Raw genomic sequence first — 15,058 nt, 5'->3', positions numbered from 1 at the left:
CCTGACCACAAAGTTTCATTGCTGCAACATTAAGTGTTTTGTTTACTGAAGATTTCTTATTCTGTATCACAAGTGTCAGTAAACATATCCTCTGGGACAAACCAGGTGGCTGGATGTTTTTATAGACTGAAAACTAAAAATGAATTTTATAAATTTTAATTGTTAAAAATCATAAAAGAATAAAATTTTGAAACACGAGAAAATGCACAAAGTTCAGATTTCATGTCTATAAATAAAGTTTTATAAGAACACAGACACACTCATTTGTTTACACATTGCCTACAGCTTACATACCATCACAGAGGTAGATTTTAGAACAAATTTTACACGTATTTATTTGTGTATATGCATCTGCATGCCTGAGCGCCATGGCAGGTCAGAGGCATGCACAATCCATTTAAGGTGTATGACCACAAACATGTTCTTAGTTGGTAAGATACTAGTTCTTAAAATCTGAATTTGAAATTGCTTAGTCCCTTACCTAAGAAATGATTTACTTACCTGACTGAACGATCATCACTTCCAGTCACGGCCAAAGGTTTAGTAGGATGAACAGCAAGTGCCCAAAGTTCACCTTCACAATGCCCTTGCATAAGTAGGAAAGGTTTATTTCTTTCATGTACAACAATTTCAAAAATTTCACTGTCCTGTGTTCCAACTAAAATGTGGTCACCTCGCCAACAAACACTCCTCACAGACAAACCTGTAAAAAGCACATTTAATACCAATATTGTAAATGTCAATGCTACAGTAATAAAATGCAGTTTAAATTGGAAATGAATTTTCATATCCTTTATATCTTGATTATAAGACAAAGTACGAAAGTCTGGGTGTACACTCCCATGGTCTTCAATTGTTTGTATTCTTTTCCTTATGAAACAATAGATTTCTTTTTCTAACCTAATTTCTAACCATCTTTAGATACACTTTTTCCTTCTCCTTGCTACACAATCCTGAGAGTCAGACTGTGTTTGTAGTTAGGCTCTCACAAGCGCTCACAATGGGTAAGTGCTCAGGACCTGCCTTTAGAGAAGTGCATTGTGTGTTTTTATAAGAATCTGACTTCTCACTGTATATCATTTCTTAAATCTGCTTATCAACATATTTAAAGAAAGAACATATTCACTTTTATTTTATCTGCATTGTCCACAGTTACTGTTGGGCCCTTATGAAAAACATTATTTTTTATACAATATTGCCAATATAAAGATACCATATATCTTATAATATCCTCTTCAGAATAAAAGAAAAGGAATGACATTATTTTCTAAGCTTCAGAATAATGCTCATCTAAACTAATAAAAATAAGAGTAACAGCTAACATCTAAAAGCTTACAATGTACTGAAGAGTTTAAATAACTAATGTGTATTAATTCGTTCAATACTAGGAGATATTCATAGTGGCTTTAATTTACAGATGAGGCTAAACAATTAGACTGGAGTTATATACATCTCTCCAGTGGCACCAATATTATTTAAATAATATTTTAAGTAAATATTATCTAAATGTGTTACTTCCAATTTTAGTCTTATATTTCAATGACATAATAATAACTAATATGTTACACTGAGAATTTATCCTATTATGCCTATTTTAAGTCCCCTAATTGCTGAAAAAGTAAATTCTCTGAATAAAGAAAATTGACTTAAATCATCAATAACAAAAGTTTACCAATTCCCAATATATTTCAGTTGTGTAATTATTTGGCAAATAGTTCTATTTAGCATTGTAACAGTAAAATATTTTTCAAAATTCACAGGTAAAAAAGTAAATGTCTAGCAGATGTCTCTGTTGGTCTCATTACAACAGGCATTAGACACACAAAAGAACCTTTGTCATGATAGTGAGCCCAGCTATCAACAAAACCTCCAAGAGGAATGTATAGAAGACGTGTATCACCAAAAGACAACCATTGGTCCACTCACAATTTTCTTAGCATAATGCATTCATTTTATTATTACCTTTGTATCCCTGGTCTGTTTCCCTGAGATCAATCACAGTAATTGGTTTAAAAGTTAAATCCCAAAGACGAATACAGCCGTCTCTGCCACCAGTAGCAAAGCCTTCTTCACAAGCATTCATACTAAAAATTCCCGCCTAGGTGAAGGTAGAAATCAACTTAGCAACATAAACTTCTTAAGAACATCTACTAGGCTGGGTAGTGGTGACTCACACCTTTAATCTCAGCACTTGGGAGGTAAAAGCAGCTGAATCTCTGAGCTCAAGGCAAGCCTGGTCTACAGAGCAAGTTCCAGGACAGCCAGGGCTATACAGAGAAATCCTGGCTTAGGGTGGGGAAGGGGGAAATATACTAAATAAAGGCAAAAAAAAACCACTCAGCAATATTTTCTTATGAAACATAAATAAATAAACATACCAATAACATATCAAAAATATAATCCATCATTAGAAAGTCAATATGGAATTGAGGCAGTATTTAATAATATGTATATAACAAAAGAAAGTTAAATATAGTACTGTATATAAAATTAGTTCTAGAAGGCAAAACTCTAAATGTAATAAATAAGTGTTTAAAAATCATAATACTCATGTGACTGAGTTATAAGACCGTTTTATACATAATAAAAAAACTATAAACCATAAAGGAAAAACCTTTCACTTTTCTGTGCATGTATGTGCAGGACTAGGATTGAACCTAGGACTCCACGATGCTAGGTGAGCATTCTATCTCTGAGCTACATCCATGGCCCCTACCTGCAACGTATATATTGAAAAACTACATATCTCTAATATACGAATGAACAAAAGTCCTAATACAACCAACTAAACAAGAGTAAAAGACAAAAGGATAATTGATAAAAAATGACAAATCAAGGAAGTTAACATTTTTCTTCCAGAAGATAAGCAAAAATTTTCAACACTTCATATTCTACGCTGAAAAATATGAAGAGAAAAAACTAGTGTTTTTACATACTAGAGATTATAATAAGAATTACCACACCTTTAATTAAAAAAACTGATATTTTTGCTTACAGCAAGAAATTCATACATGGTTCTTTAGCACGTCAGTACTTTCCAGTTGACAATCTTACCATGCTAACCAACCCCCTTCACTGTTTGAGGAGAGATGATTCAACTGCTTAATAGTCTGAAAAAATTGTTAACAATACATTTTTTCTAATTTAATTAAATGAAAATCTCATGAATTAAAAAAATCCCAAGGACTAGAAAGATAACTCTTTAGTTAAAATCATTGGCTTTTCTTCTAGATGAACTGAGTTCCATTCCTAGCAGCCACATGGAAGCTCTGGCCTCCAAAGATACACATACATGGTACATACATACAAGCAAAACACCACATACACAAAGTAAATAAATAACAATTTAATCTATTAAAAATATTAAATCCCTTCTTCCCTGGATTAATGAGTCTATGGTTTTGGTTTTGGGTAATTTCCTATATGTTCCAAAACTGCCTACTGGTTAAGCTGGCCTTAACACTAGCTTTATTTTACTAAAGCTAATCTAGAAACTCTATGGCTAAAGTCAACAAACTTTACTCACCACTATTCTGACACTGTTACAGCAATGGTAATAAGATGATAATTATACTATGTTAATAAATATGTATGAGTCTAATTACATGGTTCTTCATTGAAATCTTAAAACAAATTGTTAGAAGAACATTTTTCAAGAAACTGAGAAGACTAACAACAGGTTATATTAGATAGCTTGTTTTAAGAAAATTAAGCGGTAAATATCCAGTATTTCAAATATTCAAATATACTTACAGTATGGGCTCCTTGTATTGTTCGTATAAGATTGATTCCTTTCCAAACATATATATCTCCATTGAGTGCACCAGAATATGTTAATTCATCCCGAGCACAGGCTAGGCACAATATTGTCTGCAGGTCACCTGTTTTACCAAAAACTCCTCGTTTGGGGGTCAGAGCATTTCCACACAAACTCCAGAACTAAAATGTATACAGTATAAGCATATTATCAAATAATGCTTATAAAACCAAGTAAAGTATTTTCAATAATTCGATGCTATACTATGGCAGCAGACTAGAAATTACTGAAAATAGTTGTCTTATGATAAAATAATATTCAATGTTTATATCCTCATCCTTGTGTTGCCACAAGCTGTTATAGCAGATTAGTCACTAGTTTCAATCTTTATCTATAAGAGTAAGGAATTCGAGCTAACATTTCCTTTAAAGCTATATTTAAGTAGGGAGGGGATGGAAGTGAAGGGTAAGGGAATAATAGGTGGAGGAGGATTAACTAACTTGAAGGAGGTAAAAAGCCATATGGAAACCTACTACTTTATACGCTTTCTAAGTGTGTGAGTGTGTGTGTGTGTGTGTGTGTGTGTGTGTGTATTTTTGATACAAAAGTATTAAACTGGAGTTACCCTACTCAGGGAATTGATAGAGGAAGGTCATTGGCTAATAAAGGAACTGCCTTGGCCCATTTCATTGGTTAGAAGATAGGTGGGAGGAGTAAACAGAACAAAACGCTGGGAGGAAGAGGAAGTGAGGTCAGACTCGACAGCTCTGCTCTCCGGAGCAGACGCCTCAGAGAGATGCCATGCCCCGCTCCTGGGCAGAGACACGCGAAGAAGCAAGCCACCAGGTCAGACATGCTGAATCTTTCCCGGTAAGACCGGTGCTCACAGATTATTAGAAATGGGCTAAATTAATATGTGAGAATTAGCCTAGAAGAGGCTATGTAGTAATATGGGGAGCGGCGGCGGGGCTGCGTCCCCAAACACCCCAGCCGCCTGCCCTGCCCGGCTAGCTTATGCCCCGAAATAATTACACAGACACTGTATTCATTTAAACACTGCTTTGGCCCTTAGCTCTAGCCCTTACTGGCTAATTCTCACATATTAATTTAGCCCATTTCTAATCATCTGTGTAGCGCCCCTAGGTGCGCTTACCGGGAAGATTCTAGCCTAAGTCCATCCTGGGTTGGAGCTTCATAGCATGCGTCTTCCCTGGAGCAGGTAGCATGGCGTCTCTCCTGCGTCTGCTCCGGAGAGCAGAGCTGCGGAGTCTGACCTCACTTCCTCTTCCTCCCAGCCTTCCCTTCTGTTTACTCCACCCACCTAAGGGTGGGCCTATCAAATGGGCCTAGCAGTTTCTTTATTGCTTAAACAATGAAATCAACAGATTGATATATGACACTCCCACATCAAGGCTAGATAGAAATGGGCCAAAGCAGTGTTTAAATGAATACAGTTTGTGTGTAATTATTTCGGGGCATAAGCTAGCCGAGCAGGCGGCTGGGGTGTTGGGGACGCAGCCCCGCCGCCGCTCCATATTACTACAGGGAATAATGTTCTCCCAGAAGCTATAAGATGCCAAATAAAAAGAACAGGCCAAGAATACTTGTTCTAATATGTTCTAGATACTCCAAACCAATATAGGCTACTCCCACCACTTCTGGTTGCCCACTAGAGCTTGATGGTAAGACCATATTGCTGAAGATAAAACACAGTTTGGACACATAGAAATCAGATTAACACTAACCAGAAATTTTCCTCCCTGCTTGCCACCTTTCATGGCATCAGGGAATGTTACATAACTCACTTGGAGGAAAAAGTCATCAAACAGTCTTACCCTGCTGTGAACCCATTGTTTTAATAATGACCATTGGTCATTCATTGAGTGCAATAATGTCATGGATGTTATGGAGTTAACCAACCACTGAGTGAGAGGAGTTCCAGTGATGGGGATAAATCTGGGAGAAATTAGGGAGAGGAGCACAAGTGGATATGATCAAGATACACTATATAAATCTATAATTTCTCAAAGAATTAATACAAAGGATCTTATATTTCAGACACTCTGTTTTTTAAAAAAATCTACATGTAAATTGGGTTAAAAAGTTGGGAGTGAGTTAGGAATGAAAGTGAAGACAAAGGTTGGGAATATAGCTCAGTTGAAGGTAGTTTGCTTAGTGTCTGTGCAAGGCCCTGGTTTCAATCTCAAGTGCCAGAAAGGTAAGGAGAACATTATGTTGAATCTGATACAAACAGTTAAGATGGGGGAAGAGGGCTGAAAAAAAAGAATATATGTCATTTTCATGGATAGTCTCAAGCTGATAACAGCTCTGTTTATAAAGCTTAAAAATAAGATACCCATTAGAAACAACCAATTTATCCTTGGGAGAGGGCATATTCGAGCATGAGTCGTCACAGCCAGCCTTATTATTATTCAGTGTTTAATAAATTTTTATAGTTTGCACAGAGAAAAAATATGAATGTGGTAAGGCAGAGATCTACACATGAAATTGTTCTAAATAAAGAAACTGGATCTCTAGAATATTATTTTATTAAAAAGTAAATTACCATTTAATATATTTTAATATTGCATCTTTAAATTTTAAACTCTGAAGCATCACAGAATTAAAATTTATGATACTTAATCATTCATGTAGCTAATGAGTACTTTGAATGTGTGAAATTTTATGACTTCTACCTAAAAGCACCATCCATAATTTATATTCACAAAAATAGTTGGTCTTGCCCTTTCACCCAGTCCCAATTTGATTCTATTATTTTCTTCCAGCTCAGTGACTGTCAATCTTGGCTTCACATTAGAATCACCTGGGGAGAGTTACAATTCCTGAACACCCACTGAGATGAAATGAGATACAATCTTTGAGGAAGAAAGTCTAGGCTTCCAAATGTTTTTGAGACTCAGCAGGAGCTAATCCCTCTGTTCTAGAATCCTGATCAATACTGTCAAATAGAAACTCAATGAAAACAGAAATTTCTCCCTCACTTCCTACGTGTGTGTGTGTGTATGGATAAATATATGTGTTTATAATGTGTGTATATATAATATGTTATATATATATGTGTGTGTGTGTATATATATATATATATATATATATATATATATATATATATATGGTTTCATACAGTGAACCCCAGAAACATATGGTTCTTGAGTATTTGAAATGTGGCTAATGACTGAAGAAATGAATTTTAAATTTCATTTCATTTGAGCTTATACTCACTCACAGTGGCTTTTAGACATAAAGCAAAGAAAAACCAGTCTATAGTCCACAACCCCAGAGAACTTAGATAACAAAAAAGACCCTAAGAAAGACATAAATGGATGTACATAGGAAGGAGAAAAAGACAAGGTCTCCTGAGTAAATTGGGAGCATGGGAGACAGGGGAGAAGGTTAAAGGGGAGAGGGGAGGAAGAGAAGGGAGCAGAGAAAAATGTATAGGTCAATAAAAATAATAAAAAAGAAAATGTGGTACATTTATAAAATTGGAGTATTACTCATCTTTTAAAAACAATGACATCATGAAATTTGCAGAACTAGAAAAAAAATCATCCAGAGTGAGGTAGCCCAAACCAGAAAGACAAATATGCTATGTACTCTCTTATAAGTGGATATTAGCTGTAAAGTATGATCATGCTACAGTCCATAGACCCAGACAGGCTAAGTAACAAGGAAGGTTCAAGGAAGGGGCATGTTGATCTCCCTGGAAAGGGGAAATAGAATAGATTTTGCAGGCTGACTGGGGGCAGGTGGACATTGGAACAGGAGGGATCAGGTCAGGGGAAGCATGAAGGAAGAGAGTACTGGGAGAGATGACCGGAGCTGGGGGCATTTCAGAGGTAAGATAGAAACCTAGTGCAGTAGAAACTCCCTGGATTCTAGGATGATGACTCCTAGTAATAGAAGATACAGAGCCTGAACCAGCCATCTTCTGTAACCAAGCAAGGCCTCCAGTGTAGGGACGGGGCCATCAGTCGGTCACAATACCTTCAACCTACAATTTGTCCAGCCTGCAAGATGTGCTGGGGTAAAGGTAGTGCCAAGCTTGTGAGAATGGCCAACCAACGACTGTTCCAACTTGAGACCTACACCACAAGAGGAAGCCCACACCTGACACTGCCTGGAGGGCCACAAACCAAAGGCTGGACAGCCTAGAGACCTAAGGTAGAACCAAACAAGATTGGCACACACACAAACGTCAATGAAATGATTCCTAATGATATTCTGCTATACTTGTAGACTGGAGCCTACCATAATCATCATCAGAGAAGCCTCATCCAAAAACTAGTGGGAGTCAATGCAGAGACCCATGGCCAAACATTAGACAGAGCTTAGACAATGCTGAGGAAGAGGGAGAAGAAGGATTGTAGGAGCCAGAGTGGTCAAGGACATCAAAAGAACATAGCCCACAGAATCAACTAACCAGGGATTATAGGGGCTCATAGAGACTGGAGGGACAATCAGAAAACCTATATGGGTCTGACCTCGGCATTCTGCATATATGTTATGGTTGTGTAGCTTGGTGTTCTTGTGGGACTAGTAACAGTGAGAATGGAGGCTGTTTCTGACTCTTCTCCCTGATTTTAAGGCCCTTTTCCTCCAAGTGGGTTACCACATCGAATCTTAATATGAGCTTATGTGCCTAGTCTTATTGTAACTTGTTATGCGATGTTTGGTGGATATCCCTGGGGGGCCTGCTCTTTCCTGAAGGGAAATGAAGGGGAAGTGGATCTGGAGGAGAGTGGAGGTTGGGGGAGGGACTAAGAAGAGAGGAAAGAAGGAAAACTGTAGATGGGATTTATGAGAGAATAAATAAGTATTTTTAAACTTCTAGCTTTATTTACAATATAATCATCAGTAAGATCTCTTTATTATTTCTTTGCCAACTACTTATTTAATATAGCATATATTATATATGACACATATATCTAATAAGTTCATGTACATATACATATATATTTCAAGTACTATATCAAAAATCACCTTAGCTAAAAGGACAAAGATATCTATCTTCCCAGAGCTTAAAATATATGTGCCTAAAACCTTGAGGAAGAAGTGGAGGGAGACACAGAAAAAATGACAGAACATAGATTCTCACTCACTAGGGATTAACTTTCCAGGAGCAATTATATAAGACAGTAGAAGAGAAACAAGTATTTGGCATTTGCACCAGTGATTTAAAGCTAACTATAAACATAATGTGTGGTTGTTATTTCTTAGAGGCCTGTTCTTTTCTAATGAGAGACAGAAAGGGAGTGGATCTGGAGGAAGAGGAGGCAGGGAAGTACTGAAAGGTGTAGGAGGGAAAGGAAAACTATAACCCTGATATACTGTATGAGAAAAGACTCTATTTTCAATAAAAATGTAAAAAAAAAGTCACCACTTACTTTATAGGCTTCAAAATCTAACTACAGTAAAACAAAACCTACAGTTTGCATAAGCAAATACACAGTAACTATCAAGGTGGAAGTCCCTTCAGGTGGCAAACATAGAAAAAGACAACCCTAGTTGGGTACTATGAAAAGCATTTGAACATATGCTGCCTTTTAAGTCATCAACTCTGAGGATGGTAGGAACTGTCATAGCTGCAAAATGTGGGAAAAAACCCTGACTGTGGTTAACTGACTCACACAGGTTAAGTGTCTCTAAATGACAGTAGTGATATCCATGTTGCTTCCACAAGGCAATATTACCTCTGCAGATGAAAAACTCTTAGTTTGTTTGATTTCCTATTTTTACATCTTTCTTTGCAAGTGAAATATGAAGAAACAAGATGAGCACAGTAGAGTCTTTCTTGCTAGACTATGTTTCCTAATAGGGAGTGACTCATCACTTCCCTTATAAAGCTTATACCAATATAATGTCTTAAAATAACTATACATTAAGCACTTGCTAGAGTAGGCATAGTATTAAAAGGTTGGCATTTTAACATAAGTCTTGTCAGAATCTGTAACTGCCATAAATGGCTAACGGTGTGACGCAAATGTAGCCACAGAGGGCCGGAAATGCCTGCTACAAAAGAAGGAAACTTCTTGTACCTTGATATGCTTTACACCACAGCTGACAAGTTTATTTGGCTGGTACAAATCCCAAGAGATATCAAATATCTGCAAATAAATCAAATTGATGGTTAAAATACTCAGTATCATTTAAGAATCCTACCCAAATAACGAATTGGGCTAAATCCTCACCTATCAGAAACTATAGCAACCTTGATAATGATAAAAATTGTACATTTCAAAATCTTATAAGAAAAAATAAGTATGATGATAAGTAATAAAGGCAATTTCTTAGTTTTGTTTAACTTTACAGAGCAACTAATAGGGTAAAATTTAACACATGTAATTGTAGTTGTTAAAGAATACTTGGATCCAAGTAAGTAACAAGAGTAGTTCAGTAGAACTAGAGCATGGGGTAGATGCCCAAGAATTGTTACAGAGGCAAAATTCCAAATGGAATACTCATATACTGAGATATACAAAATACTTCTACATTTTTAATCAGACCTACTTTAAAATCCAAACATTCATTTCACAGCCATATTTAGCCTTCATTTTTTTTTTAACTTTCTCGTTGTTTATAGGTCAAACAGAATTAACTTGCATTTTCTTAAATTCTGTAGTCCCTATGATTTTATTCATATCTAATATTCCGTAAATTCAAAGTACACACAAACCACATTGTTAGAAAAAACTCAGTTGAATCAGAATATCTAATAGAAACAACAATTAAGCAACAAATGAAAGAAAATCCATCACTCATTTGCTCTGCTATATAGGTTGCTCCTCACTAAGTTTTTTTGGTCACTGTATAATTTAACCTAAGAAGTCTGTCATCTCTAAAACTTTACAAAGCGATGCTCTCCAAAGATAGTAAGAGTATACCGGACAAGACACTGCTTAACAGCTCACCAGATCACCATAACAGACATTACATGGAAACACACCAATGCATTTTTTTTTGTTTTTTAATTTCGAGGCAGGGTTTCTCTGTTTCTTTGGGGTCTGTCCTGGAACTAACTCTGTAGACCAAGCTGGCCTCGAACTCACAGAGATTCACCTGCCTCTGCCTTCCGGGTGCTGGGATTAAAGGCGTGCGCCACCACTGCCTGGCTACACTAATGCAATTTTAATATAGTAATGACAATATTTTTAACAGCCCATTATCATTCAATACCATTTTTACAAAAATTGGTTTGTAACTTCAAGGTACAAATTTGTGAAGTACTTTGATGCAAGTAAGTTAGAACAAGGTTGTCTAATAAGATATGGTAACATTTTAATAGTTATCAGTGGCCATGTAATAGGCTCCTTAAAGAATTTGCAAAAACCACTCCAAACTGTAAAAACTTATGACATTTCCTACAAAACAGATGTTTACAAACAAGTATCACTGACTATCATTCTAGTCTGGTTAAAAAAAAAAGACTTATGAATTTATCTAAATTTTTGTCTAGGTTCATAAAATCACAGCATTTAATTTAAAAATCGATTACAAAGCCAGGCATGGTTGTGCACACCTTTAATCCCAGCACTTGGGGTGGAGCAAGCAGATCTCTATGGTTGAGGCCAGCCTGATCTACATAGTGAGTTACAGGACAACCAGAGTCCTGTAGAGATCCTGTCTTAAAAACAAAGAAACAAAATCTTGATTACAAAGCATTCCTTTTTGGGCTTTTGGGGGGGTTCTTTTTTTAGACAGGGTTTCTCTGTGTAGCCCTGGCATCCTGTCTCTGTAGACGAGGCTGGCCTTGAACTCACAGAGATCCACCTGCCTCTAAAGGCATACACCACTGCACCAGTTACAAAGTATTCTTTGTTTGTTTGTTTATTGTTTTTATTGAGCTACGATTTTTTCCTACTACCCTTCCTTCCTCCCTCTCCCCTTTACAAAGTTTCTTAACATTAATCTTATATAACATATACAAATCACTTTTTCACAAGTTTCCAAAATAAAAACTGTTAAGTCTTTAAACTTATTTATTTATTTTTATTTATTACATAGCTGGGATCAAACACAGCCTTGTGCATGCTAAGCAAGCCCTCTTCCACACAGCAACATTTCTAGCATAATTTTAAATTTAAACAAGCAATACCATTTTCCCTTTAACTATAATACCTATGTAACATACTGGTAAACCAAACTAAACAGACCACATAATCTTAAAATTAATATGAATAATTTATGTTTTCATATATACAACTCCTCAAATAGTACAAATTAAATATCTGCAGCTTTTAAATAAATATTAAATTTAATAAAGCTGTTTAAAAATGAAAAATGCATGTTTTTAATGAAGCAAGCATGCAGATGTGCTTCAAACTAATGCTGTACACAGTGGATCATGTGTTTTAGTCCTATGATAGATATGTATCTCAGATTTTTTTATTATATTTTTATTTACTTATGTCCATGTGTATGAAGGCATCTTTACCAAAAAGCCATCTCACTGGTCTACAATCTAAGATTTTATGGGTATTAATAATTGTGTAATTTTTTACTTTAAAAGTTTTATTAATATTTCACGTATCATTTACCCAGATGGTGCACATTTTTAATCTGAGCACTTGGGAGGCAGAGGCAGGCTAGATTTCTATGAGTTCGAGGGCGAGTCCTGGGACAGCCAGGGTTCCACAGAGAAACCCTGCCTCAAAAAACAAACATACAAAAAATTTTCCTCATTTAAAGTATGCAAATCAATGGTACTTAGTATACTTACAAAATTGTTCAACTGTAATTATACTTAGTTTTAGAAAATTCTATCATCTAAAAAATTCATTACACATTTCCCTTCCCCCCTCCCTCTCCCTGTAACTTTACCATATTTTTTACAAGTTGTACAATTTGTATTACCTGTGGGACTGTGACAATGACAAGACACAGACGAAAGCCCCTGAACTCTACCAGACTTGTCCTACCAGGTATTCATTAGAAAGCCCAGAGGAGGTACTCACTCTGTCAGTGTGACCAGGAGCCATAGACAACATTCTCCCCCTTTTCCAGTCCCAAACACAAACTGCATTCTTTGAATCGAGTCCAACTGAAACCAAGCGCTGGATTTTGTTCAAGAGGTGCAGGAGGGAATGAAAAGACAATTTAAATAACTATCACATTATAAATGGCAAATAAATTCTACTTATAACATCAAAATAAATCCATTCATATTCATATTTCAGACACCTTTTAAGGCAGATCGATGTGTTCATCCCATTAATATTTGTACATGCATTTAGTTTTTCATATGAAGTAAGAACTTTCAGTTCCATGAAATCCATTAAGTAGCATAATCAAACTCTAGCAAAAAGCTAAAACTTCTAAATAAACTATAAACACATCTTTTTAAATGCATTGTTGCACTGTCAAAAAAATGAAGAAAAACTAAGAAAAAACAAAGGATTCTTGGTGAGAATCCTGAAGGGAAGAAAATATTTACTATGAATGTATCAAGTGAAGCCTGATTACCCCAGTTCTTTGGGTTAATTGGTTTGTTTTACTGAAGGCTAAAGAAGAGTACGAGAGAAAGTCTAGGGAATCTACCCACTCTGGTGATTGGAACTGCAGCCTTTAACTAGAGGAATAAATTTCCCAGAACAGGGAACTTTGGAACAACTGTGGACAATTGTGAAAGAAAATAAAAATCTCCCTGAACATCTGAAAGCAGAATCAGCTTTCTAATTATTGAATGACGTAAGTTTACATTGGTCATGAACCCTGAAGGGGGAAATTCTTTTCAGAGGGTTTCTAAGGTTGGGTGTGTTTTCAAGAAATTTCAGCAGCAGGGAACAGGCAACATAAATCCAACATAAGGGGATGCAACTTTTAATCCATCCTTCAAAGAATTCCAACAGGTAGGTATTTAAATAAAAATAAGCTACACAGTAAAAACAAACCAGACATTTAGCACAAACACAGGGAAATGTGACCATAAGAGAAGATAAGCTAGTTCCAGCAATTAGTAAAATACATTACACTGGAATTAGATAAACAATATAAAATATGCTAAACATACACAGAGAAATAAAATTAAGGCTTTGAAACATCTGCATAAGAGCAAAGAATAGGAAACTATAAAAAGTGTCCAAAACGATATAAAGAGACACAGGGCTTGTTGAAAATAAAACTAGATAAAGTTAAAAACTCGTGGAAGAGTTCAATAAATTAGAAAGAGATGAGAGGACACAGTCTGGCAGGTGTTAAAAAGACTGAAAGAATGAAAGGGGTAAGAAGCATGGAAGATGGAATTCTAGCCAAGAAGGACCACCAGGGTCTGAACTTGACTACTGCTGTAACATTTAGAAAACTGTACAAATATATATGAAACAAACATTCTAACAGTAAGCAAGGCACTATGAGTGATGAAAGAGGGGAGGAAAGAAATAAAGTGAGTTTTACAACTGCCTCAGTTGAGAACATAAGAGGCAGTTTCTACATTGTAGTACATAAAGGTAGAGTCTTTTAGCAACCAACAGGTTTGTTTATTTCAACTGACAATGGCCTAGGTTTCAGAGGACAAGATGGCTAGAATATGAAGGGCACAGATAAAGCTGAAGAAAATATGTCTACAGGTGAGATTTGAGAACACCATTCTTCCTGTATACAGGGCAATAATCTTAAGACAAAGAAGAAATTCCAGAAAACGAACAATTAATGGGGAACTAAAGGCAAACAATTTGAGAACATAACTGGTCAATACTATAGCAATTCCCAATAGCTACAATGGAAGGGAACTCCATGGGTTAATTAAAGGCCTCGGGATGGCCATGACTTAGCAGAGAAGTTAAAACAGCCATCCCAGAAGTAAAGCTACTATAGGTCCCCCAACTTCCCATTGTACAACATTTAAACATTAAGCTTTTCACAAGGACTAAGGAATTTAATGATCCATCAGAACAATGTTCAAATGTTTTAAAGGTGCCAACATGTAAATCATTTTAAGAATTATATAACATACACAATGTCCAGTATCTAACAAAAACTTTTAACAGATAAAGAAACAATCGTGGGAGGGTGTCAGTCATCAGAGGACCTAAAAATTATGAAGATATTTAAAAAGAGAAGATACTATCTGTGAAAGTGCTGGATGAGGGTGGTGACTCAGTAGGTAAAGTGCTAGTTACACAGCATGAAGGACCTGAGATTGGTGCCTAGCACTCAGACAGAGAAAACAATCATTATATGGCAGCACACTCCTGCTAACCCCCTGCCAAGGAGGCAGAGATGGGAACCCCTGGACTTCCTACATGAATGTTTGATATCTTCATTAACACTATTTACCATAAGTCA

General features: G+C 36.1%; 1 protein-coding gene across 6 annotated transcripts in view; it reads right to left on the bottom strand.

Moving 5' to 3' along the window:
• The window catches only part of Eml5 (EMAP like 5), a 116,000-nt gene that overhangs the window by 84,366 nt on the left and 16,576 nt on the right, over nt 1-15,058 (bottom strand). For all 6 annotated transcript variants that reach the window (XM_075947806.1, XM_075947807.1, XM_075947808.1 and 3 more), the window contains exons 3-7: nt 12,730-12,828; nt 9,814-9,882; nt 3,754-3,939; nt 1,963-2,098; nt 502-703 (exon numbers count right to left, since the gene is read on the bottom strand). In XM_075947806.1, the coding sequence (XP_075803921.1) occupies nt 502-703; nt 1,963-2,098; nt 3,754-3,939; nt 9,814-9,882; nt 12,730-12,828 (692 nt within the window). The remainder of the gene's footprint in view (nt 1-501; nt 704-1,962; nt 2,099-3,753; nt 3,940-9,813; nt 9,883-12,729; nt 12,829-15,058) is intronic.

This window comes from Microtus pennsylvanicus, chromosome 14, assembly GCF_037038515.1.
Source record: "Microtus pennsylvanicus isolate mMicPen1 chromosome 14, mMicPen1.hap1, whole genome shotgun sequence".
Classification (NCBI taxonomy): domain Eukaryota; kingdom Metazoa; phylum Chordata; class Mammalia; order Rodentia; family Cricetidae; genus Microtus; species Microtus pennsylvanicus.
The sequence above is the reverse complement of the archived record's forward strand: the minus strand, read 5'-3'. Positions and strand labels throughout refer to the sequence as shown.